Source organism: Oryx dammah, unplaced genomic scaffold (genome assembly GCF_014754425.2).
Source record: "Oryx dammah isolate SB20612 unplaced genomic scaffold, SCBI_Odam_1.1 HiC_scaffold_7, whole genome shotgun sequence".
NCBI lineage: Eukaryota > Metazoa > Chordata > Mammalia > Artiodactyla > Bovidae > Oryx > Oryx dammah.
This window is the reverse complement of record NW_024070191.1, coordinates 40,382,837-40,406,214: the sequence shown is the minus strand read 5'-3', so window position 1 is coordinate 40,406,214 and position 23,378 is coordinate 40,382,837. Positions and strand designations below refer to the sequence as shown.

Genomic DNA, 23,378 nt, shown 5'->3' with positions numbered 1-23,378 from the left:
TCGATGGATATGAGTTTGAGTAAACTCTGGGAGTTGGTGATGGACAGGGAGGCCTGGAGTGCTGCAATTCTTGGGGTTGCAAAGAGTTGGACACAACTGAGTGACTGAACTGAACTGAACTGAACTGAAAGGGAAGGAAGGAATTAGGGAGATTCATCCCAAGCCTGGGATGGACTCTTTCTCCTTTCTGAAAGTGAAAGTGAAAGTGAAGTCGCTCAGTTGTGTCCGACTCTTTGTGACCCCATGGACTGTAACCTACCAGGCTCCTCTGTCCATGGGATTTTCCAGGCAATAGCACTGGAGTGGATTGCCATTTCCTTCTCCAGGGGATCTTCCCGACCCAGGAATCGAACCCAGGTCTCCCGCATTGTAGACAGACGCTTTACTGTCTGAGCCAAAGGGAAGTCTCTCCTTCCTACTTGTACTAAATGATCTGAAACCTTGTAGGACCATGTCAAGCTAACCATGTTGGAAATGCTTACTTCCTCAGTCCTAGACGTGTTCACTGGCGTGAAGCACTCTCCCCTTGGCTACTGTATGTCTGGGATCCTTATTAAATGAACACCATGGCTGCTGGAGCAGCATTCAGATGGTGTTCCCAAAGTGGTCCAAAAATCAATCCCAAGAGATGCTTTGAAGAAAAAGCAATAAAAACAGGCTCTATGGTCAAGGTGAGTTTGGGAAACTGTATATTCTTCTCTTGAAGATTCACCCAAGTTAATTGTTGAACTTTGTGTAATTCGGCATTTTCTGAACACACCTGGTCATAAAACCCAGTACATCTTGTTTTTGTTTATTTATTTGGCTGCATCAGGTAGGTCTTAGCTGCAGCATACAGGATCTTTCGTTGAGATGCGTGGAATTCTCTTCAGGTGTGGGCTTAGTTGTCCCCAGGCATATGGGATCTTAGTTCTGCGACCAGGGATTGAACCTGCGTCTCTTGCACTGGAAGGCAGATTCTCAACCACCGGACTGCCAGGAAAGTCCCACTGTACATCTCGTAGCATTGGTTCCAAGTGTTCCATGAAATATATGTTGAGATATACAGAAGTCTGTTCTGCTGAAGATATGCAAGCGGTAAGGCTGTTTGCAGGATTTATCACTGGGAAGAATGGATTTTTTTTTTTTTCCTCAGATTACAGACCAAAGACAGAGAAGAGGAGCCTGGGAAGCTCCAAAGGTGAGTGTCCTTTTCTCTTATTTTTACCAAAGAAGAAAGCTCCTGGCCAGACCGAGCAGGCTGGACCCAGGACGTGCAGATCCCCAGGGGCCACACAAGCCTTGGGCTCTGGGATTGAGTCTGTTTTGATATTTTGAGGAATAAGAAACTCAAAGTCCTTCTCTTTAAAACTTCTTGTATTCTGAATTCCTTTCTAAGTTTTCTCCTTTAATGATTAATGAAAACTTTTCGATACTTCTAGCCCGTGATGGCTGTACCGAAGGATACTTGAGGGAAGCAGGGGCTTTGGGGCACAATCCATCACCAAGCAGAATTTGGTTTCACAAAAATGTGCTTGAAAAACTGGCAATGTGGCTTCCTAGCACAAACGGAATGGATTCTGACCTGGTGCAATGGGAAAGAGACGGCTCTGCTGAGAACACCGCAGTAGCACCCCGGGACTCGGGACCCAAGCTGATGGAAGCAGCCTAATACTTGAACTGTAGGATTTCCAAGGAGGAGGCTCCCATTAAGACATTCCTGGTGGCCTCCTTATTTGGCCAGTCTTTGCAGATCTATGGCTTGAAGGCTGCAAGTTTTATTTCATGAAGATGGAATGGTTGCCCAGCACATTCATGCCAAAGATACCACCAACTCAGTTATAGCAGTTTTTTTTAACTATATGAAATAGGTCAATTTATAGGATGAACAAGTCAAAGAAAACAGTCCTTTGAAGTTCCACAAAGATGAAAAAATAGACTCCAAAATGCTTAAGTCAGTGGTTCTTAAAATATGGATCCTTAACCAGCTGCATTGCCATCCCCTGGAACCTCTCAGAAATGCGAATTTGCCAGACCACCCCAGAAGCATTAAGATAAACTCGGGTCGAGGCCAGCAGTGGTGGTGTAGACAAGCCCTCCTGGGGATTCTGATCCCTGCTAAAGGCTGAGAGCCACTGCCCTCCAGAAAGGCTCAAGTGGTCCATCAGCTTGGTCTCCGCTGACTCTTCCAGGTTCACTGGCTGTCTCCTGCAGCCCTGGCTTTTCAGAGCACCTTTTCTTTGTTTCTGCTTCCTGATGCCCTGGCTGGTGTCTTGGCTTTGTCCTTAATCTGAAACCTTTTCAGGACTAATTAACCCAGGAGAAATGGTGTGCTCTGTATGGCCAGCCACACTCCGCTTTCCCAGCCTCCACTTTGGGTTTGGGTGGCCGGTCACTGCTAGCATAACAGTACTTTATCATTGCCCCTTGGGACTCTCCTAAGCAGCATGACTTCCAGTATCTCTGGGTCTCTGGACACACTACTGTTGTACCTGCTTTCACCCACCCCCACAGCCACGCTTGCTGATAGTGTTCCAGAAACTTCTACAACATGATACCTTTCTCATCTACCTCCTCCCCCTCTGGTTGATTCTTCCCAGCCTTCTTCAAGAGATCACTCCTTTGCCTGCCTTTAAAATTGGCTTTCCCTTTGGTTTATCCCAACCCTTCGAACTGGGTGTGTTCTCACTAGGTGACCTAGCAGGGTCCGAATCTCTGACCATCGTCCTGTACACTGGTGGTGCTTCACGGTGGCCCCGAGACCTGCACTTTCACCCACCTACCCAGCTCGTCTCCGTGATGTCTCCATGGTACTCCATGCACCAAGATTGAACTTCTCTAAGAGTTTGGGCTGGGTGTTTATAAACATCACCTTATTGAATCCTTATCATGGTACTTCAGGACAGCCATGGCTACCCACATCTTTTTTTTTTTAATAGATAAAAAACCCATTTTTCTGAGAGGCACAGCTGACCATTTGAAGAGTCAAGATTCAAACCCAGATCTATTCAAGTAGAAACTGCCCCCATTTCAAGTGATGGGTATAAGCGCTCAAAATTCCCAGAGATATCTGTGCAATGTCAAAGCCTCTCTCCCAAAGCGTTTCCAGTGAATGAGAGTGTGACGATGACGATGGACATTGCAGCACAATGGCTGGCATCTAAGAGTTCTCAGGATGATCTAATGTTTGATTCTCACTGTGATTTCCTAAGACTAAAGACAAATCATGAAGCTTCCTTGTGCTTTGAAGGCATAAGGTAATATCCAGAAAGAGATCAGCGTCCAAACCAAACGAGAAACGCATGTACACAAAAGTGAATGCCGAATAGCACCCTGAAGGCTGGAGACTGGAAAAAAAGTAAGGCTTTTAAAACTTACTTAGACCACTATTATCAGCACTGAATTCATCTCTTTTCTAGCTAACAGTGGGATCTCTGTTCTTTTTCATGAATGAACCCTGGACTGAAAAGCAAATCTTTCCTGACTCTAGTCTGATGAAGCTTGGGCATCATAGTCTAGAAAATATACCATAAACTTTCAGTTTTGGTGTAACTTTAATTAGAGCCCTGGCTATATAATGGTGATGAGTGTTATTTTCATCACTAAACAACAAGACTGGTGTGTGTGCTGTTTGCTCAGTTGTGTCTGACTCTTTGCGACCCCATGGACTGTAGCCCACCAGGCTCCTTTGCCACTGGAATTCTCCAGGCAAGAATACTGGAGTGGGGAGCCATGCCTGTCTCCAGGGGATCTTTGACCCAGGGATCACACCTGGGTCTCCTGCATTGCAGGCAGATTCTTATCTGTCTGAGCCACCAGGGTGGCAGGAGGTGTTTCCATTTATTTGACAGAGTGGAAACTGAGTGGATGGTTTTTTCACCCTGATGTAGTTACTAAGGGAAGATGTTAGTATTGAAATTTCAGCTCTTGAATTGCTATTGTAGAACCTGTCTGTCTTACTTCCCCCAACTGCTTTTCTAAGTAGAGAATTATTTTAATGTTTTGAAAGTTTTGGGCAACTAAGTATGTGTTTCAACACAAATTCTAGGATCACTGTGATGATTTATCTGTTTCCCAAAGATGTGCCTAATTTGATGCTACTTCATATATTTATTTTAATCAATATGTTTCCTTGGAAGAAAAAAATGCTCATTAACATTTTATGTTTTTTTATGAATATCATTTATGCTTTGCATGAATATCACATAGCGGCTCACTTTACGTATGCTTTAATTTAATCACCCGCATCATGTAGATCCATTTTCCCTTAATTTACTGTTAAGATGATTATTTCATTGTAATTCACACTGATGGACTCAGTTTGAAAAGCTGAGTGCTTGTTTGAGTGAAATGACTTTGACATTTAACAGCTATAGTATGCTTTATTCTAGAATAACATATCAGAGATTAATTTTATAACAAATTTCCCTAATAATAGGAATAATGAATGAGTGATTGAGTCATCTGCATTTACTTTGCTTTTTCACCTTTAAGAACAACTAATACAAAGTCTACATGGTGTCACAATTGATGCCGATTTCAAAAGGTTTATTCTTTGTTCATTAAAGGCCCCAGTTCTTCAATTATACTTGAAAGTATTTTGAAGAATGATTAAAGGTAAAAAGTTCAGACAAAGTACTGATACATGTAACAACATGGATGAGCCTCAAAAACAGTAGGTCAGTCTCATCGCAGGATTCCACTTTTGTGCAGTGTTCAGTAAAAGTGAATCAGTGTGGGCAGAAAGTAGGCGAGTTGTTGCCAGGGGCTGGGTCCAGGAATGAAAAATAACTGCAAATCAGCTTACAGTTTCCCTGGGGGAGAGGGAAACATTCTAAAATAAGACTGTGGTCACGGCCGTATTAACACAACTCTGTAAACAGACTAACAGTTATGGAATGGTACACTTGGAGGAATTTTACAATAGGTAAACTATATCTCAACAAAGCTTTACCAAAAGAGATGTGAGGTTATGAACAGCTTGAGGTAATTAAAACTTATTGTCAACAGGAAGAAAGTTAAGAAGCTCATATCATTTACATATCAATACTACATGTTTCCTTGATCGAATGTAGGATACACCCTAAGAGGAAGACATGATTTTGCTTTGAAATTTGCAACCCAACTAAAAGAACACTAACGAGCAGACGGTAAACATGGAGGAAGCTGGGATTATTATTTCTGAAACAACATGGGTTAGGCTCTTCTTTAGTCTTCTCCAAGATAAAGGCCAGCCAGCAGCATTTCCACCTCTGCTCACACATCAGTAGGTCTGCTGCGCATTCCAAGCCTAAGCTCAAAGCTCTTCCAACATTTCTATTTGGAAATCTCATGCACGAAGCAGGGTGGTTCATGCAACTTCTTACCGTCAGCACACAGTTTAGCGCTGGGCATAGAGAACACACGAAAACACGGCTGATGTAAATTGAGGTAAAGTCACAGTCACTGAGGAGCCAAACAGGCGTGCTCAAAGCCAGAGCATACAATACTGTGATGAAGTTTCATGAGAGCATGAGAAGGACATGATTCCCAGAGTCCCAGAGGAAGTGATGTTTAAACTGAGCCTTGAAGGACGAGGGGAATAAAGTAGGATTTGTAAATATTTTCAAAAATAAAAGCTACTTCATGCTGGTGCACTGCAAACCAGATCTAGAACTGGTGACTCAAAATTCTTCCTTCTACTTCAAGCGCCAACATAGCTGTGAAAGATATGCTGCAAGTATCGAGATTAACCTAAAAGATATCCCAACCTTGGTTGTTTTTGTAATTTACTATGGTTTGAGTTGTGGGGGGAAAAAAAAGAATGTCCAGTTAAACAGGACAAGAGACCAAAGAGGCCATCTGTCCTTGCCATCCTCAGGATGGCAGAGAATCTGCTTTCCGGCCTGCTACAACCAGAGACGCCGCCAGGCAAGCATCCTTCTTTCATTCCAACCTTAAAAAGGTCACAGGTGGCAGAACAACCAATAACATTCATTCCTGAGACATTCGCCCCCAGAACACGGAATGGATGCTTCACAAGAGGACTCCATAGATCAGACGGTGCTTGTCAAGGTGGGTGGGGAGAGTGGGAGCAGGGAGGGGTGGGGGCTGGGGTTAGCGGATGTAAACGACCCTATAGAGAGCGGAGAAACAGCAAGCCTACTGTGTGGCACAGGGCACGCTATTCAGTATCCTGGGATAAACCCTAATGGAAAAGAACACGAAAAAAAGCGGAGTCAGACTTCCCTGGTGTCCCAGTGGTTGAGAACCCTCCCGCCAACGCAGGGGACGTGGGTTCCGTCCTCGGTCCGGAAGATTCTACGCGTCGCAGGGCGCCTGAGCCCCCGCACCGCAACCCCTGGGCCCGAGCTCCAGAGGCAGTGCTCTGCAAAGAGGAACCCCGCACCCCGCAACTAGAGAAAGCCCACGCGCAGCAATGAAGACCCAGAGCAGCCGAAAGGGAATTAAAAAAAATAATAAACAAGAGAGACAGAAAGAAGCAGGTGGTTTGGAGGACGGGAAAATTCCCGAATCACGTACTTAAATTCAAATGTTTATAGGAACAAATATCAGGTGATACAATTTTTAAAAGAATTTGGCCCAGTATGCACAGTCTGATCCTAATCATGAAGAAACGTCAGTCAAACCCAAACGGAGGGACATTCTCCAAAAGAATCAGCCTGCCTTCCCCACAAACGACAAGCGCCGTGCAGACCGTGGAAGGTTGTGGAGAGAGTAAAGCAGACAGCAGACACGGAAACACAAGGAAAGGTGCACTCCGGGCCCGGCCCGGCCGGAAAACAAGGCTGGTTTAAGGAGCGGCGGGCGCCCGGCGCAGGACTGAGGGGGATGGAGTTACGACTTGGAGACACGTCCTCTCTCTTCCTGGTCTCAGCCTTGACTTCTCCTCTGGGGGAGTCCTTAGAATTCTCCAGGCCAGAATACTGGAGTGAGTAGCCTTTCCCTTCTCCGGGGGATCTTCCCAAACCAGGGATCGAACCCAGGTAGCCTGCATGGAGGGCGGATTCTTTACCAGCTGAGCCACAAAGGCAGCCCAAGAAGGCTGGAGTGGGTAGCCTATCCCTTCTCCAGGGCATCCTCCCGACCTAGCAACCACCGGGGTCTCCTGCACTGCAGGCGGATTCTTTACCAACTGAGCTATGAGGGTGGAGTCGGGAGAGACAATTTGTGAAATTTGAATGAAGTCTGTAGGTTAGATAACAGTACACATCAATATTACATTTCCTCATCTTGATCATTGTCCCATGGTTTTCTAAGAGAATTTCTTTGCTTTTAGAAGACATACTGAAATATTTAAAGGGACATGCTATCTGCAACTTACTCTCAAATGGTTCTAAAAACTAATAATCTGTATATACACAAACACATAGAGTTCACACCCAGAGAATAATACAGCAGATGTGGCCGCATGTTCACAGCCGGTGAGTCCACGCGAAGGGTGTGTGGGTGTTCTCTGCACCATTCATTTCCACTTTGGCAGTGGCAGCCCACTCCAGCACCCTTGCCTGGAAAATCCCATGGACGGAGGAGCCTGGTGGGCTGCAGTCCATGGGTTCGCTAAGGGTCGGCACGACTGAGCGACTTCACTTTCACTTTCATGCACTGGGGAAGGAAATGGCAACCCACTCCAGTGTTCTTGCCTGGAGAATCCCAGGGACGGGGGAGCCTGGTGGGCTGCCATCTATGGGGTCGCACAGAGTCAGACATGACTGAAGCGACTTAGCAGCAGTAGCAGCAGCAGAGATCACTTTAAAATTGAATGGAGAGAAATTTATAGATTTTGCCTTAGTAGATTTTCTAAGAAAACACACAACTCATTCAAACTTCAGACATGGTGATCTCCTGGCACCAATTTTCTTTTTCCAATTCAACATTTAAAAACAGAAACCAACCTCAAGAGTAAGCAGATTTGGTGGTGATCAATCTGAAAGGCACAGAAGTATCGAATCACTAAGCTGTGCACTGGGAGTGACACAGTGTTTTGGGTCAATTCAAAAACAAACGAAAATCTCACAGAAAAAGAGATCAGACATGCCATTGCCAGAGACAGCGGGGCCAGGTAGGGGGAAGGAGGAGTTGGATCAAGGTGGCCACAGGTGTAAATCTCCAGCAATAAGATAAATGAGTATCAGGGATGTTATGTACAGCAGGGCAAATACAGCCACTCCCTCCTCCAGAGGATCTTCCCAACCCAGGGATCAAACTCAGGTCTCCTGCATTGCAGGCAGTTTCTTTACCGTCTGAGCCACCAGGGCCCCATAATTGACATCATTGTATGTTATAGGTGAAAGTTGTTAAGGGAGTAAATCCAAAGAATACTCCTCACAAGGAAAAATATTTGTTTTTATTTCTTTAATTTGGTCCCTGGATGGGATGAGGGATGTTTATTAAGCTTGTGGTCATCTTTCATTAGGTCAGTCAAATCATGCTGCACACATTAAACGTATACAGTGCTGTGTGTCAATTACATCTCAGGAGACGTGGAAGTGGAGACAGCGATGGCACCCCACTCCAGTACTCTTGCCTGGACAATCCCATGGACGGAGGAGCCTGGTAGGCTGCAGTCCATGGGGTCGAAAAGAGTTGGACATGACTGAGCGACTTCACTTTCACTTTTCACTTTCATGCATTGGAGAAGGAAATGGCAACCCACTCCAGTGTTCTTGCCTGGAGAATCCTGGGGATGGGGGAGCCTGGTGGGCTGCCAGGGGTTGCACAGAGTCAGACATGACTGAAGCGACTTAGCAGCAGCAGCAGCAGAAGTGGAAGAAAAAATTGAAAAGTAAGCCAATTTGCAGTAAAACAAGAAGCCAAGTTCAATAGCCTTTGACTCATCTGAGTAAAGAATGTCAGATTGATTACTGTTATTTTCTTACTTTTGTAGTGATCACCACTATTTATAATATTCTTCATTCTTAAGGCTTATATTCTTAATTTTACAAAATATTTTAAAACATAAGAATGAACATTTATTTCCTTTGCTTCTGGAAGAAATGAGATTCAAACATAGAATAATCACTTCAAAAGCAAGTTAAGAATAAGCATATCATGTGTAACCAGAAAGGGATAACAGGAAAGGACTATCCCCATGTCCAATCATGAATATTAAATGAGATGAACCCATTTCAGATACTTGTTCCCTTGGAAACAGTCATCTGAAACTCCTGTAAAAATTAACATGTATTTTTTTCCCTGTAAAGGGCAGAAGCTTCTTTTACTTACATAGTTTTGACCTTTAGTTTTATATCTTAGGCTTATTATAAGACGTTCTTTCCAGAGCCAGGCAAACAAAGCACCGTATAAGCATCTTTTCATTAGTTCTGAGCCTTGGCTTACAATAGTATGGCCTTTGCAGCTGCAAGTTATCGGGCAAGTATGAGCAGGGAGTCAGGGTAAAACCTGCCACTTGCTGATAAACCAGCCGTCCCCAGACAGCACTCTAGCTCAGGCTGCGTGACTTCACAGCATGGCTAATTGAGTTAAATAGTCACATTGGCAATATAGTTGTATATTTTAAGAGGCAGTAAACGTGAATGAAGTCGAGTCTCTTGCTTAAGCCAAATCGACAGGCGGCACGAGGACAGCCATTCACCAGAGGTAGCAGTTCTGCTTCAGTCGACGCCGGGGAGCAGGGCTTTGGTCCGTGGAGGATTTCTGACACTCTTTCCAAAACCCTGGCTGGTTCTGGATTTCTGGTATCTTTGCAAGAGACAGTTCGAGTCAAAGAGGTTGAACTGGTCCAGAGCCAAGGCTAATTTCTAAAGGAATTACTCACAGACAGGACTAACCACTTTTGTGTCAATGCGGGGAACAAGTGCAGGTGGAATGGTCCCCAGGAGACCTGCCCGCTTTGTCTATGACACCGCTACCAGGTAATGCTCTTGGCATGGAGTTTCTGCTTCTCTGCGGCTCTCAAAACCCAGAGGCTCTGCCCTGAAGAGGGAAGGAGAGAGGGTAGTACTGGTTCCCAACACCTTCTCAGGGAGAAGTTTATTATAGGCAGGAGTAGGTTCAGAAACACAAAGGGGAGGAGGCCCAGACCTACTCAAGAGCTTGAGGTTCCTCTGTCCCTGGAGAAAGGCAGCCCAGAGTTCAGTAAGAAAGCTGACCGAGGCAGTAGAAGGTGGCTGACCCTTCACAATCTGTCCTGGGGGTGGGGCTATGCTTTTATGGTGCTAGCAGCTTAGGTTTTGGGGGGTCATTACTGGGCTTCCCTGGTGGCTCAGACAGTAAAGAACCCACCTGCTATGCAGGAAACCAGGTTTGGCTCTGAGTAGTATTATCTCGTATACATATGTACAATGTCTTCTTCATGCATTCCTCCAGAAGGTTCCCCTGAAGGAAGAAATGGCACCCCACTCCAGTATTCTTGCCTAGAGAATCCCATGGACTGAGGAGCCTGGTGGGCTACCATCTACGTGGTTGCAAAGAGTCAGACACGACTGAGCGACTAACACTTTCACTGATTTAATGTATTTTGCTCCATTTTCTCTACAAGGGGAAATATGGTTGTTGTATTTGCTACTTTGCTTTACTGTATTTTATTTTTGACATTATTTTATATTTGTTTCTATTTATCTTTTTTTTTTGGCTGCCCTGCATGGCTTGTGGAATCTCAGAACCTCGACCAGGGATTGAGCCTGGGCCATGAAGTGAAAGCCTGGGATCCTAACCACTAGACCACTGGGAACTCTCTAAAATTTTAATTTATTTTTAATTCAAAAAATTTTATTGGAGTGTAGTTGATTTACAATGTCATGCTAGTTTCAGGAGTACCACAAAGTGAGTCAGTTATACATACCCATATATTCATTCTCGTTCAGATTCTTTCCCCATATAGGTTACTATAGAATATGAGTAGGGCTCCCTGTGCTCTACAGTAGGTCCTGTGGGTTATCTGTTTTATGTATAATAGTGCATGTATATTAATCTCAAACTCCTAATTCATCCCGCCCTCCCCTCATCTTTTCCCTTTGGTAACAGTAAGTCTGTTATCAAAATCTATGAGTCTGCTTCTGCTTTGTAAATAAGTTCATCTATTTTTTCAAAATTTAGATTCCACAAGTATGTGTCCGCATATGATATGTGTCTTTCTCTGTCTGACTTCACTTGGTGTGATCATCTCTGGGTCCATCCATGTTGCCGCAAATGGCATTATTTCATTCCTTGTTATGGCTGAGTAGTATGCCATTGTTTATATGTACCACAGCTTTATCCACTCCTCTGTCAATGGACATTTAGGTTGGAGGGTAGGTTGATGTCCTTGCTTCTTTGTGGTTGACTAACCTTTGATTGGACTTCCCTGGTGGCTCAGACGGTAAAGCGTCTGTCTACAATGTGAGAGACCTGGGTTCGGTCCCTGGGTTGGGAAGATTCCCTGGAGAAGGAAATGGCAACCCACTCCAGTACTCTTGCCTTGAAAATCGAATGGACGGAGGAGCTTGGTGCAGGCTACTGTCCATGGGGTCGCTGATTATGGTGTTTGTTGGAGAGCATTAGTGATTTGTCCAAGGTTAAATAGCTGGAAAATGTCAGAGCCAAGAACCAAATCATGGTCTTCTGTCTAAATATTCCCTACGTGCCTACTACAGGCTGGGCAACACCCCCAAACTTGATGCTGCAGGCCTGCTGTATAACGTGAGGGTTCTCAGAGTGTCTTTTTTCCAACTTTATTTAGGTATAATTGACAAATAAAGTTGCAAGATATTTGAAACATATGTGATCATTTGATATATTAATACATTGTGACAGGATTCCTCCCATCTAGTTAATTATGTGTGTGTGTATGGACATTTAAGTTTTATTCTCTTAGCAACTTTTTTTTTCTGGGCACCAAGTATGCCGTGAATGCACTCCCGTTGTGCAGCACGCAGCCCGACAGTCTGTGCAGCGCTGCCGGGGGCCTGCTCCTTATTTGCTCTCTCACATCCATTTCCCCAGGATCCTCACACTTTTTGCGGCCTCCTTCCACTATCTTTATTGGATCCTGTCAAGGAGGAAAGAAATCTGATCCAGTTCTCCACTTGGAGATGCTAGTGACTTGATAAGATATCCAACCAGGAGGTCTGCATTTTGAAAGACAGAGAAAGGGCCAGGATGGAATTACAGGCATTCAGGGCAACGCATGGGGGAAGTAAAGGACTCTGAATTCCAACGGTCACCTGTGGTGTCTTTGTACAAGTGCCTCTCCCAATACCTTTGCAGCTTCAATACAAGGTCAGTAAGCTCATTACCCACGTTGTCCCCGGTTCTGTCTGAAACCACCTGTGGGGAGCATCGCAGGTCTTGGCTGCTGAGTCTGTTCCCCCTGATTCCTTTACACCCTTGGCTTTAGAGCTTTCAATCCTGTTAGTGTCTACTTAGCGGTCGTTCTCAAATGGGCATTCTACAGCCCTAATATCCTGTCTGCTTCTCATATTGTTTCCAAGCTCCATGAGGAGAAAGTAACTTCTATTTATTGAGCACTCAGAGTAGTCCTGTGAAATCATCTAAGAGCTTCTTTCTTTCCACAGTTGGATGAGAAGGGGGGGTCCCCATTTGATAGATGAGGAAACAGGCTTAGACAGGCTAAGCGACTAGCTCAGGGTTCAGTAGCTGCTAAGCGGCAGCACCGGAATGTGACCTCAGACTGTAAAGCCAGGCACATGCTGAGCCCTCTCTCCATCCTGGCAGGCCTCACTGCCCTGCAGCTTCTCCTTCGGGTAGGCTGGCATCTTCTCCACAGTTTTAGATTCTTCCTCAGGGCACCTGGATCCTCTCGCCCGTTTGTAAAGAATCCACTTGTAATACAGGAGACCTGGGTTTGATTCCTGGGTCAGGAAGATCCCCTGCAGAAGGAAATGGCTACCCAACTCCAGGATTCTTGCCTGGAGAATTCCACAGACAGAGGAGCCTGGTGGGCTACAGTCCATGGGGTTGCAAAGACTCGGACATGACTGAGCAACTAACTTTTAGGGCTTCCCCGGTGGCCCAGATAGTAAAGAATCTGCCTGCAATGCAGTCGACGTGGGTTTGATCCCTGGGTCAGGAAGATCCCCTGGAGAGGGGAATGAATGGCTGTAAGAGTATAGTGGTAAAGAGCTTTGATGCTGAAGCAGACTGCCTGGTGCAAATTTCATTTCAGCTCTTTCATAATTTTCTTGGTTTTGTACTTAATTTTTAAAACTATTTAAAGAGTTTGAAAAAATACCTTGGTTGTTGCTATGGATTCTTTTCTTGGTCGTTTAAGCCTGTCTTCAGCTGTATATGTGATTGTTCGTTCTGCTTCTCTTCATTTATGTGTATCTACCTCATCAACTGGACTGCAAGGAGATCAAACCAGTCCATCCTAAAGGAAATCAATGCTGAATATTCATTGGAAGGATTGATGCTGAAGCCAAAACTCTAATACTTTGGCCACTTGATGAGAAGAGCCGACTCATTAGAAAAGACCCTGATGCTGGGAAAGATTGAAGGTGGGAGGAGAAGGGGATGACAGAGGATGAGATGGTTGGATGGCATCACCAACTCAATGGACATGAGTTTGAGTAAGCTCTGGGAGTTGGTGAAGGACAGAGAGGCCTGGCATGCTGCAGTCCATGGGGTCACAAAGAGTTGGATACAACTGAGCAACTGAACAACAAGCTCATCAACATATTTCAAGGTCCAAAAGGGTAACAAAAACCGCAGGAGGAGGGAGGTACCAAGCCAAGAAATTATTGATATTTTCAGAACAGTTATCAGAATAAGTCATCACTCATCTCTCCTAAGTGGCAGGCACAGTGCTCTACACACATTAGCTTTCATTTTTACAACAAATCTGAAAACTTGGTATTATTGTTATTGTTGTTGTCTAGGCGCCCACTCTTTTGTGACCCCATGGATTGGAATTTTCCAGGCAAGAACACTGACACTGGACTAGGTTGCCATTTCCTTTCTACAGGGGATCTTCCTGACCCACGGGTCAAACTTGCTTTTCCTGCCCGTGTCTCTTGCCTTGGCAGGCTGGGTCTTTACTGCCAAGCTACTGGGGAAGCCGCTGGGTATTATTAACTCATTCAAAATTAAGTGGACTCAGCTCAGAGAGGTTCAGTGAAGGAGTCAGCAGTCAACTTAAGTCTGTCTGACTGTGAAGCATGGGATCTTAACATTAAAAAAAGAACTACACCAGTTCTCCATTAATGGAATTGTAAGAAGTGTGAACTGCTGTTGTATACTGAGCTAATAATACCCTCTATTCCGAGCTTTCCTTTTCCAGCTGTCTGCTGTCACAGGGCGATGTGTCTCTGGGAACATTTTTCTCTGCACATTTGTGCTCACACAATTACAGACTTTTAAAACTTGACGTGGGATTACATGATCATGAATGGATGCTTCTCCACTAAGTTTTCCTAATACCGCTGTTTTAAAAAAACCTGTTTTCCAGTGGATGCTTTACATATGCCATAATTTGTTTGATCCTTCCCCTCTGGGTCGACATGTGGATTGTTTCCAATTTCTCAGTTATAAAAACAAAGGTGCAAAGAAAACTTTCGAACGCAGAACTTTGTGTCCTTGGGTACTGTATTTCCATGGGACAGACTATATTAAGAGGGACAGCAGGGTCGAAGCATACCAGCATCTTACGTTGTAACAGACGCTGCTGTGCTGTGCTTAGTCACTCAGCTGTGTCCAGCTCTTTGCAAGCCCATGGACTGTAGCCCGTCAGGCTCCTCTGTCCATGGGGATTCTCCAGGCAAGAATACTGGATCGGGTTGCCATGCCCTCCTTCAGAGGATCTCCCCAACCCAGGGATTGAGCCCAGGTCGATCTGCATTGCAGGCGGATTCTTTACTGTCTGAACCACCAGGGAAGCTCAGCAGATGCTGCTTCACTGGCCTCAGAAAGCCCATGGTCACCCCACTGCCCAAGGCTGCATCTCGGTGAAAACTGCGGCCGGGTGGACCAGAGCTTTGAATTTCTGAGGTTTGCTTGCGGTCGACATTGCCACTGCTCTTCTCCGTTTCCCTCCCCTCCACTTGAGCTGAGGGCTTTTATTTCTTCGCTAGCCCTCCTATTTCTGCCTGCCCTGGGCCACTGATGGGTGTGCTTCCCTGCCTTTGAAGTATCGGATCTCAGAGCTCTCTGTGCACCAGAAGCTGGTGGAGAGCACTTACTCTGCTGCTGACGGCCGAGCGTCCCCGGTGCCCTTGAGGCGTATGAGTCCCGGTGCTCTAGTAGAACCTCGCCTCCTGATGGATGGGGAGCCGGGGCAGAGAGGAGAGCAGAGATGCACGAGCAGATGGTCTCCTGGTGGAAGGGCTCAAGCCTTTTAATCCCTCACCTTCTCAAACACTCGCCAACCTGAAGATGTCCTTGTATTTCACTTAAGGACAAAGATAGCGGTCATGTGCTGAGAAGCTGAATGTCTAACTTGAAGGATTATAAAGTGCAATGACTTGACTTCACGTCTCTTAGTTTTAGACCACTTTGTTATTTTGGTAGATGAGACTTATACGTCAGTTAAAATGGTCATCACTGGTTTGAGTCATTTCCGCCTCCCGCCTCCTTCTGAAGAGCATGAGTTAATAGTCTGTCCTTTGTGAACATAAGAAATAGTTTTAAAAATTACTTTAACTCATCTAAATCTTGGGACCTGGTTTAACAAATGATACCTAGGAGCAAGGATAATCTATAGCCAATAAAAGTCAGGATTCAGAAGGATATTTAATGACAAAGGAACATGTGGATGGTAGTTAAGCCTGAACAGTTGGTTAAAAGTGATTCCAAGTTTGTAAAAAAAATAGATACACACAGGAGAAAGACTGAAATATAATCAAGATCTTCATCTCCTTTGAGGATGGAATTACAAATGATTTTTAAAACTCATTTCTGTGGAACTTTCGGGAAATCTTCACTCCTTGTACATGGGAGGCTTTTGGAAAGCACCTTGTCGGGAAGATTATTTTGACTGTCTCTTCTTGTCTTCCCGGGTCTCTGAGATTCACTTTTCTTGCTGTCAAGCACAGAGCAGACAGACCTACAAAGAAAATTCAGTGAGCTCCCCAGATTGCTGCTTTTCCCCTAATTCCAGGAAAAAAATGGGTCATTCTCTGCCTGCTTTTTCCCAGGTTCAAGAGTTTCAGGAAGCTCCCTGACAGACACCAAGGCCAAATATCCAGGGATGGCGGGCTGGCTGTCTGGCTTCCACAGGGCTGGCAAAATCCAGTTCCACGGGTGCATGCACCTGTCCAGGACCCATCCCCGTGGGGCTAGTGGGAATGTGGTCCCCAAAGAGAAGCTCTGGCGGGGCATAGAGGGTTGAAAGGAGAAGCCTTGCAAGAACCTAAAGAAGAGCTGGACTCCAGTCAGACAGAGTGGGATTCTTAAGAAGGGCTCAAGTCCCAGAAGGATGTTACTGGCCGGAGTGAGTAAGCAGCACACCCAGCTGGCAATTAAGCCACGCCTAAGGGAAGGACAAACCAAGGAGGAGACTCGGGGGCTCCCTCGCTGCACTCAAGGGAATCGTTGTTCAGTTGCTAAGTCGTGTCCAACTCTTTGCAGCCCCATGGACTGCAGCACACCAGGCTCCCCTGTCCTTCACTGTCTCCGAGACTTTGCCCAGAGTCACGTCTGTTAGTCAGTGGTGCTATCTAACCACCTCATCCTCTGCTGCCCTCTCTTCCTTTTGCTTTCAGTCTTTCCTAACATCAGGGTCTCTTCCAATGAGTCAGCTCTTCGCATCAGGTGGCCAAAGTATTGGAGCTTCAGCTTCAGCATCAGTCCTTCCAATGAATATTCAGGACTGATCTCCTTTAGGATGGACTGGTTGGATCTCCTTGCAGTCCAGGGGACTCTCAAGAGTCTTCTCCAGAACCACAGTTCAAAAGCCTCAGTTCTTCATCCAGCTCTCAGCCTTCTTCACGGTCCGGCTCTCACATCCGTACCTGACTGTGGAGGCACATTGCCCGGTGTCCACTAGGTGGCAGACCCTTTCCTTTACTGGTGCTGAGAGCTTGTGCGTCATCGCAGGCACCTCCTGAGGCTCACGCCTTAAGGATCTCTTATGAGTGACTGAAATACAGATTCCTGGGCCCCTTTCCAGAACTTCCAGTCCAGTTCTCTGGGGCCTGAGATTCTGCATTTCTAAGAAGGTCCAGGTGCTGCATCATCTCAGACTCTGGGAGGGGAGGAGGTGCGCACGAGGAGGTGGCAAAAAACTCCTCGAAGGTGGAGCGGGGCTGGGGGGAGGGAACGGGGCCGGGGGGAGGGAACGGGGCCGGGGGGAGGGAACGGGGTCGCTTGCTTCGGGTTGGACAGAGCCTCAGGCACTAGAGCAGATTTCAACTGTGGGATCTGCAGCAGAATGCCAGGGCTCCAGGGCGCTCTTTTTATTGAAATACGCTACCAGTTAGTTTCCTCAGAATAACTGTAACACATAGGAGCACACATACGCCTAGGCTGAAATAAAAACAGTAATGAGATCAACCCGAGAAAGAAGACATTTGGTACCTACCAAAAATAAGCCTAAAGAAAAACATTAAGAACACTACAAAGCATAAATCAGTAAATCTCAAACAATTTACAAAACAGCCAGTACGGGACGGCCCAATCCTTGGTTCTGCTGCAGCAGACTTATACATGGGCTCTGGCCTGCGTGATTGACCGGTGAGTTTGAGAACATCCAACTAGAGTCTACACTGTCCAGTGAGACGGATCCACTGAGCACGCCTTTGAACGCCAGCAGTAGTGCTTTTTGACGATGACAGTTTGTAAAGCTTCCTCTCAGTTTCTGTACTTGCATCAACAGAGACAGGCAGGAAGTAAGAGTTTGCAGTAGGGCCCCCAGCCACAAGAGCTCCCTCAGCGGCTCAGAGGTAAAGAATTAGCCTGTAGGAAACATGAGTTCCATCCCTGGGTTGAAAGATCCCCTGGAGAAAGAAATGGCAACCCATCCCAGTATTTTTGGCGGGAAATCTCATGGACAGAGGAGCCTTGTGGGCTACAGTCCCTGGGGTCAAAAAGAGTTGTACATGATTTAACAATCCAACCACGAACCACACTCAGAGGCGCCCTGTCTAGACTGGCTAGATCACTGATTTGGGAGAGGAGTTTTAGTACAACTTCAAGCCGTCTATTTGTTCTTTTGGCGTCTCCGCTGCAGACCCTTGACGTTTTGTATCCTTCAAGGGTTAGTTGTTGTTGTTCAGCCGCTCAGTCGTGTCTGACTCTTTGCAGTCCCATGGACTGCAGCACACCAGGCTTCCCTGTTCTACACCAGCTCCCAGAGTTTGGTCAAACTCATGTCCATCGAGTCCGTGATGCCATCCAACCATCTCATCCTCTGTCGTCCCCTTCTCTTCCTCCTTCAATCTTTCCCAGCATCAGAGTCTTTTCCAGTGAGTCAGTTCTTCACATTAGGTGGCCAAAGGGTTACTTGGTTCTCCTCAATTCCACTTGGGGTCCTGGAAATGGGGGAACTTGGATGGATTTTTGGGTCTGCTATTTTTTTTCAAGGCTATGAAGGACAATGTCCTGCACTTAGTAGCCACTTAATAAACACAGATGGGATGCATGGAATGGCAGCCCAGGAAAGAGATATTAAGCGCGCCTGTGGGCTATACAGAGAGAGCTAGGAGATCAGTGCCCAGCCTGGGTAAGAGAGCTCTTCTCACAGTGTCTGTGAAGAGGCAGCTGGCAAGCTGAGTACACGGAGAGCACCCAACTCTGAAAAGAAAAACATCTAATCCGGATGTTTCTCCGGCCCCTCCGCCGCCTCATCAAACACGGGTGTCCACTGGGAGGAGTGAAGTTGCATGGTCTCGGCCATGACCGAGTGGGCGTCCCCAGACTCTCCGTGCTGAACCGAGGCGCTGCCTCGTGTCCATGCCGACGAGAATCCGGGCGGTTGCTCTGGAAACCGCAGGCGCTTTTACCTTTGTTGTGTTCCTTTTACAACTAGAATCCGGAGGAAGGGCTTTCATTCAAGAGTTTAATTACATTTTCCTATGAAATAATTCTCTGCCTTGCAGCAAAAGAGAGCCGAATGAATCCAAAATGGATAGTCAAATCCAAGTCTAACCTCCCCGAAACTTCCCACCCCACACCACACCCAAATGTCCTGGTCTCCTCCTTCCCTCACCAGAGCGCGGCCCAGGGGATCTGTGTGATTTAATGATGCTGAGCCAGTAAGAGTGATCACAGCAAAGATGACGCTGATGTTCAGAGACCATGATGAGGGGTGCTGTGCTAAGAGCTTCAATAGCGATACATTATCTAATTCAATTCCGTCAGCAATCACATAGCTTTGCTCAGGGATGGATAGTGGAAAGGGTGAGATTCTAGCCCAAATACAGTAGACTCAAAAATCCGTGACCTTAATCTCTGTATTTACAAGCAGTAGGGTCTTGGAAACCAAATAGAAACTCTTTCCTTTGGTTTTCAAGGTTTACCAATAAACCGGAAAGTGTACAGTTGTCAAAAACTCTAGATATGCAAGGCCAAGTTTTCTCACAAATGACAGAGACGGATCCATGAATGAGTGAACGAATACGGGTACCAATCAGGAATAAATCAAATTTAGTTTGTGGGTCCTTAGGTCATGAGGACACTGCAGTGCCCTGTAAACCAAGGCCTGATGTGTTTCTGATGCCCGCTCCTAAAATTTGAAGCTACAATGTGGTTATGGATTTTAAGATTAACTCTCAATTGTATTTCAAACAAATGTGCACACACACATAGACACACACACACACACACCTGTTCTATATCCCGACTCCTTTGGAAAAACTTACTTTGCTCTTTTTCTAAATATCCCTTTCAATTTCTCAGTCTCCTAGACAGTTCAAACACAGATCCTCCCCAAGAGAACATGGATGGTTTTGACTGCATTCAAATGAGAGCTTATACCACTATTTTATTATTTGTTTAGATAATCCCATTTTCATTTGAGACAATCTGCACACCCAGCTTCCCAGGTCAACTGGTGCTTCCAAGCAGCTTTTCAAGTTTTCAAAAAAGTTAAAGGACCAGCAGTTTTTTGAGAAGGATGACAGAATCATGTGTTTATGCTCAATTTAGAAGTTTGCAAAGGTCCTATATGGCTCATATATAGGTCTCTTTACAAACTTTGATTAATATATTTTGATATGTGGTTGGTTGGCAGATTTTCAAACACACCATTTGAAAGTTTATCATGCTAACACAATATTGTAAATCAACATACATTCACGTAAAAACTTGATCATGATTCAAAGTCCTCAAAGAAAATGGAAAAGGACTTTATTCTTAAAAAATGTTAACTTGAGAAAGGGTGGAGGGTCAACATGTACTTGGACATTTAAAGACACTAAGTGATTTAAGAAGCAAAGATTTTGGGAAGCCCTAAGACCATAAAGCGATCAACACAAAGACATCTGTCAGGGCGGAGGCGACCCGAGGTAAAGACCAGTTAAATCTAATGCAATCAGAAACTTAGGCCAGTTTAACATTTTTTATGAGGTGACAACCCCCTAACACCATAATCTCGCCTTTCAGGTTGATGACACAGGACTTAATGAGTCAAAGAAAACAACTTCAAACCTCTCTTTTGAACATGAATTGTCTATTTAGGTTAAAGGTAGATTTGGAGATCCTATTAGCTACTGGCACAACTGGGAAAAGTCATACGCACACACACGCACACACACACACGCACACACACGCACACGCGCACACACGCGCACACACTTCAAAGCAAGTAGTTATGTAATGCTAGCAGTGTCTGTTTCTACTCAGCTTCAAAAACAGAACTGAAGCCAAAACTAACAACCCTCCTGCTCATTAGAGAAAGAAAAATGTTTTCTCTCCCAAGTGGCCCCAACAGGAAGCTGAAATCAACTGCTCTCCTCAGAAGCCCACTGCTTTTACGCTCCACAGAAGGTCTGGGGGCAAAGGCACTTCGGAAGAGAGCTGCCGGGGAGCCACGTGGACAGCATACCTGGGCTCAGGGGGGACCCCCGCACACAGTCACAACAGGGAGTCCTTTTCCTCGCGGCCACCCGGCTCTCACAAACAGCTGGTTACCTTTGCATTTCTTCTCCTCCGCCTGGAAGGTCTGGGCGCTGGGCGCGCTCTGATCGCTCACGTCGTCGTGGTCCAGATGGAATATGGAGCTCGTCCAGGAGGCCTGGATGAGGGGCGACTGCTCATGTTTCAGGGGCCCGCGCCGCTCCGGGTGGCTCTTCCGATGCAGGCAGGCTTCAGACATTCCCACGAGCTTCCACTCCGGCTCGCCGTCTGGACAAGGCTTCGGCTTGTCCCAGGCTGGAAGGCCATTTTCTGGAGGGTTGAAAAACACGACATGACGGGGCTGTTGGCACTGTCAAGACGGGGCCGAGAGGAGGAGGTCTGGAAGGCAAGCGCTTCCCGGACTCGTGGGGGCTGGCCGCGTTCCCGGGCCCTTCCACCCCGCGGCGGCGATAAGACGCCCGGGGAGCGGGCTCGGAGCCCCGGGCGCTGGGCTGCCTGCGGAGGAGTCTACGCGTTTCTCCCGATTTTCAGCGCCTAGAAAGACAGCGGCTCCTCCACGGGAGGGCCGCCCTCTTGCCAGCCCCGCTCCCGATGGCAATGGCTGGGGAGCAAGTAGGCACCACTTTATGATACTGCTTAGATGACCATGTGAGGTCTCGAGGGTCAGGGCTGGCCGTGGACACTTTTCAGATCCTCGGGACATACAGCGTCCAGGATGCGGCCTTGTTTGACTTGGGTGTTAGCACCGGCTGACCTGAGGGGCACCCTGTTCCCTGAGAGGGACGTGCCACGTGGCTACATGAGAGTGACAACTCGGGCTCCTTGGCACCGTCCACTCCCGACAGGCTGGCATAAGGGGCTGGGTCTTCCAGGGGAAACTGTGTCAGAGGTTTCCATGTCCTCCCGAACAGGTGAGATGAGATGAGAGGTCAGCAGACTGTGCTTTAGTTGCGGGGCAAATTAAGAGCTCTGACGACAGAACGAAAAGCCCCACTTTCTTGCGCTGAGATACAGGCAGTTAACACTTTGTGTGTGCGATGCTCTTTTCTCCACTGTTTCAAGGGGCTTGAAGGTCTGCCCTCTAGAGAATGGGAAACAACTGGATAAGATAATGAAAACGTTCTCACACCAGCTTTCCCTGGGCAAATTTTACCTCCTTGAATATCTGTTCTGAACACGGATGTAAGGAAGAGAGTGAAAAGAGTAAGCTAATATAGATGATTCGTAGATGCATTCACGTTAAAAAGCATAATCCATCTGGTCACCCATACTTCCAGAAATTCTGTCTGTCACAATAGGAAAAAAAACAAATAGAATTCTGCTTTTAAGTGATTAGAGACAGTGATGGGAAGATTAACTCATAAGTGAATTTTCTCCTATGCTGAAATGACCCAAGGACTGTAGATATCCATATCCGACAAGGCCCACCCTGATCTATGCGCAGTATTGGGGATTTAAAGCTGCTTTCCAGACATTTAAGATAAATTTTAAACTGTTGAATGCAAGAGTTAAACCTGCTTTCGGTTTTCACCAGCCCCCTCTGTCAAGCTGCTAGATGTCTTCAGAGATGTTGGTTAGGGTGGTTTGTCTAAAGGCGTCATCTGTTCCCAGCCCCCTTTGGAAGCTGCGTTTACCATTCCTGGTCTTGGGACTACCTCGTGGAAGTCCTCACTCCCGTCCACTTCATTTCTAGTATAGGAGAGGGCTGTGAACAAAATCACAGCAAGGCAGTAATAGCCAACACTCAATTTCTCTGTCACAGTAAGTGGAAATCCTGCAGCTTGAAATACCCTCACTTGGCCAGTAAGAAATGATCCCCTTAAGAAAAAAACCATACAATGCTTGGGATGTAACTGTTTGATCTTATTCAGAGAAGAGCCCTGAAAATTCACTCTGTGCTCAGATCTGTGCTTGGCATTGTGTGAGGGGTGTGAAATAGCCCGGGGGTCTTTCTCTTTAGTTTAGGTGGCATTATTCAATGCATGGTGAATCCTAAAGGTCAGGACCCACCCTGCCAGCTACTGGTGCAGTTATGGGCACTTATTCTCACTTCCCATGAAAAGAAAACAAAAGATTAGGATCTTGGGAGATTGTATGGCATTTCAGATGAAACAGCTCTGCAGAATTCTTTCAAGGACCTAGTATCCATGAGGGTGTGACATTTTCACGAGCTGAATATAAAGTCACTGAATGCGAGGATTAACTCTGCAAAAGGAGTTTCATTGTTTCGACTGATGTGAGACACGTTCTCACCCATGTGTGTTTCTATGATGTCTACTCAATCGTCACGGACTCTAAATCCTCAGTAAATTACATTGTGCAACGTTCCTTTGTCAGTAATGTTAAAGTTATCACAGTGTTTTTATAGAGCCTCCAACATTTGATTTTTCTGCAGAAATTCTTAAAATGTGGTATTAATTCCCTTGACC

The 23,378-nt window shown here is 46.0% G+C and overlaps 1 protein-coding gene across 2 annotated transcripts in view; it reads right to left on the bottom strand.

The window, feature by feature from the left end:
- Positions 1-23,378, bottom strand: part of THRB (thyroid hormone receptor beta) — a 435,047-nt gene that overhangs the window by 62,442 nt on the left and 349,227 nt on the right. The window contains exon 4 of one of the 2 annotated variants that reach the window (XM_040243299.1): positions 21,004-21,258. The exons of the other annotated variant lie outside the window; for it this stretch is intronic. Within the exon in view, the coding sequence (XP_040099233.1) occupies positions 21,004-21,258 (255 nt within the window). The remainder of the gene's footprint in view (positions 1-21,003; positions 21,259-23,378) is intronic. 2 annotated transcript variants of the gene reach the window in all.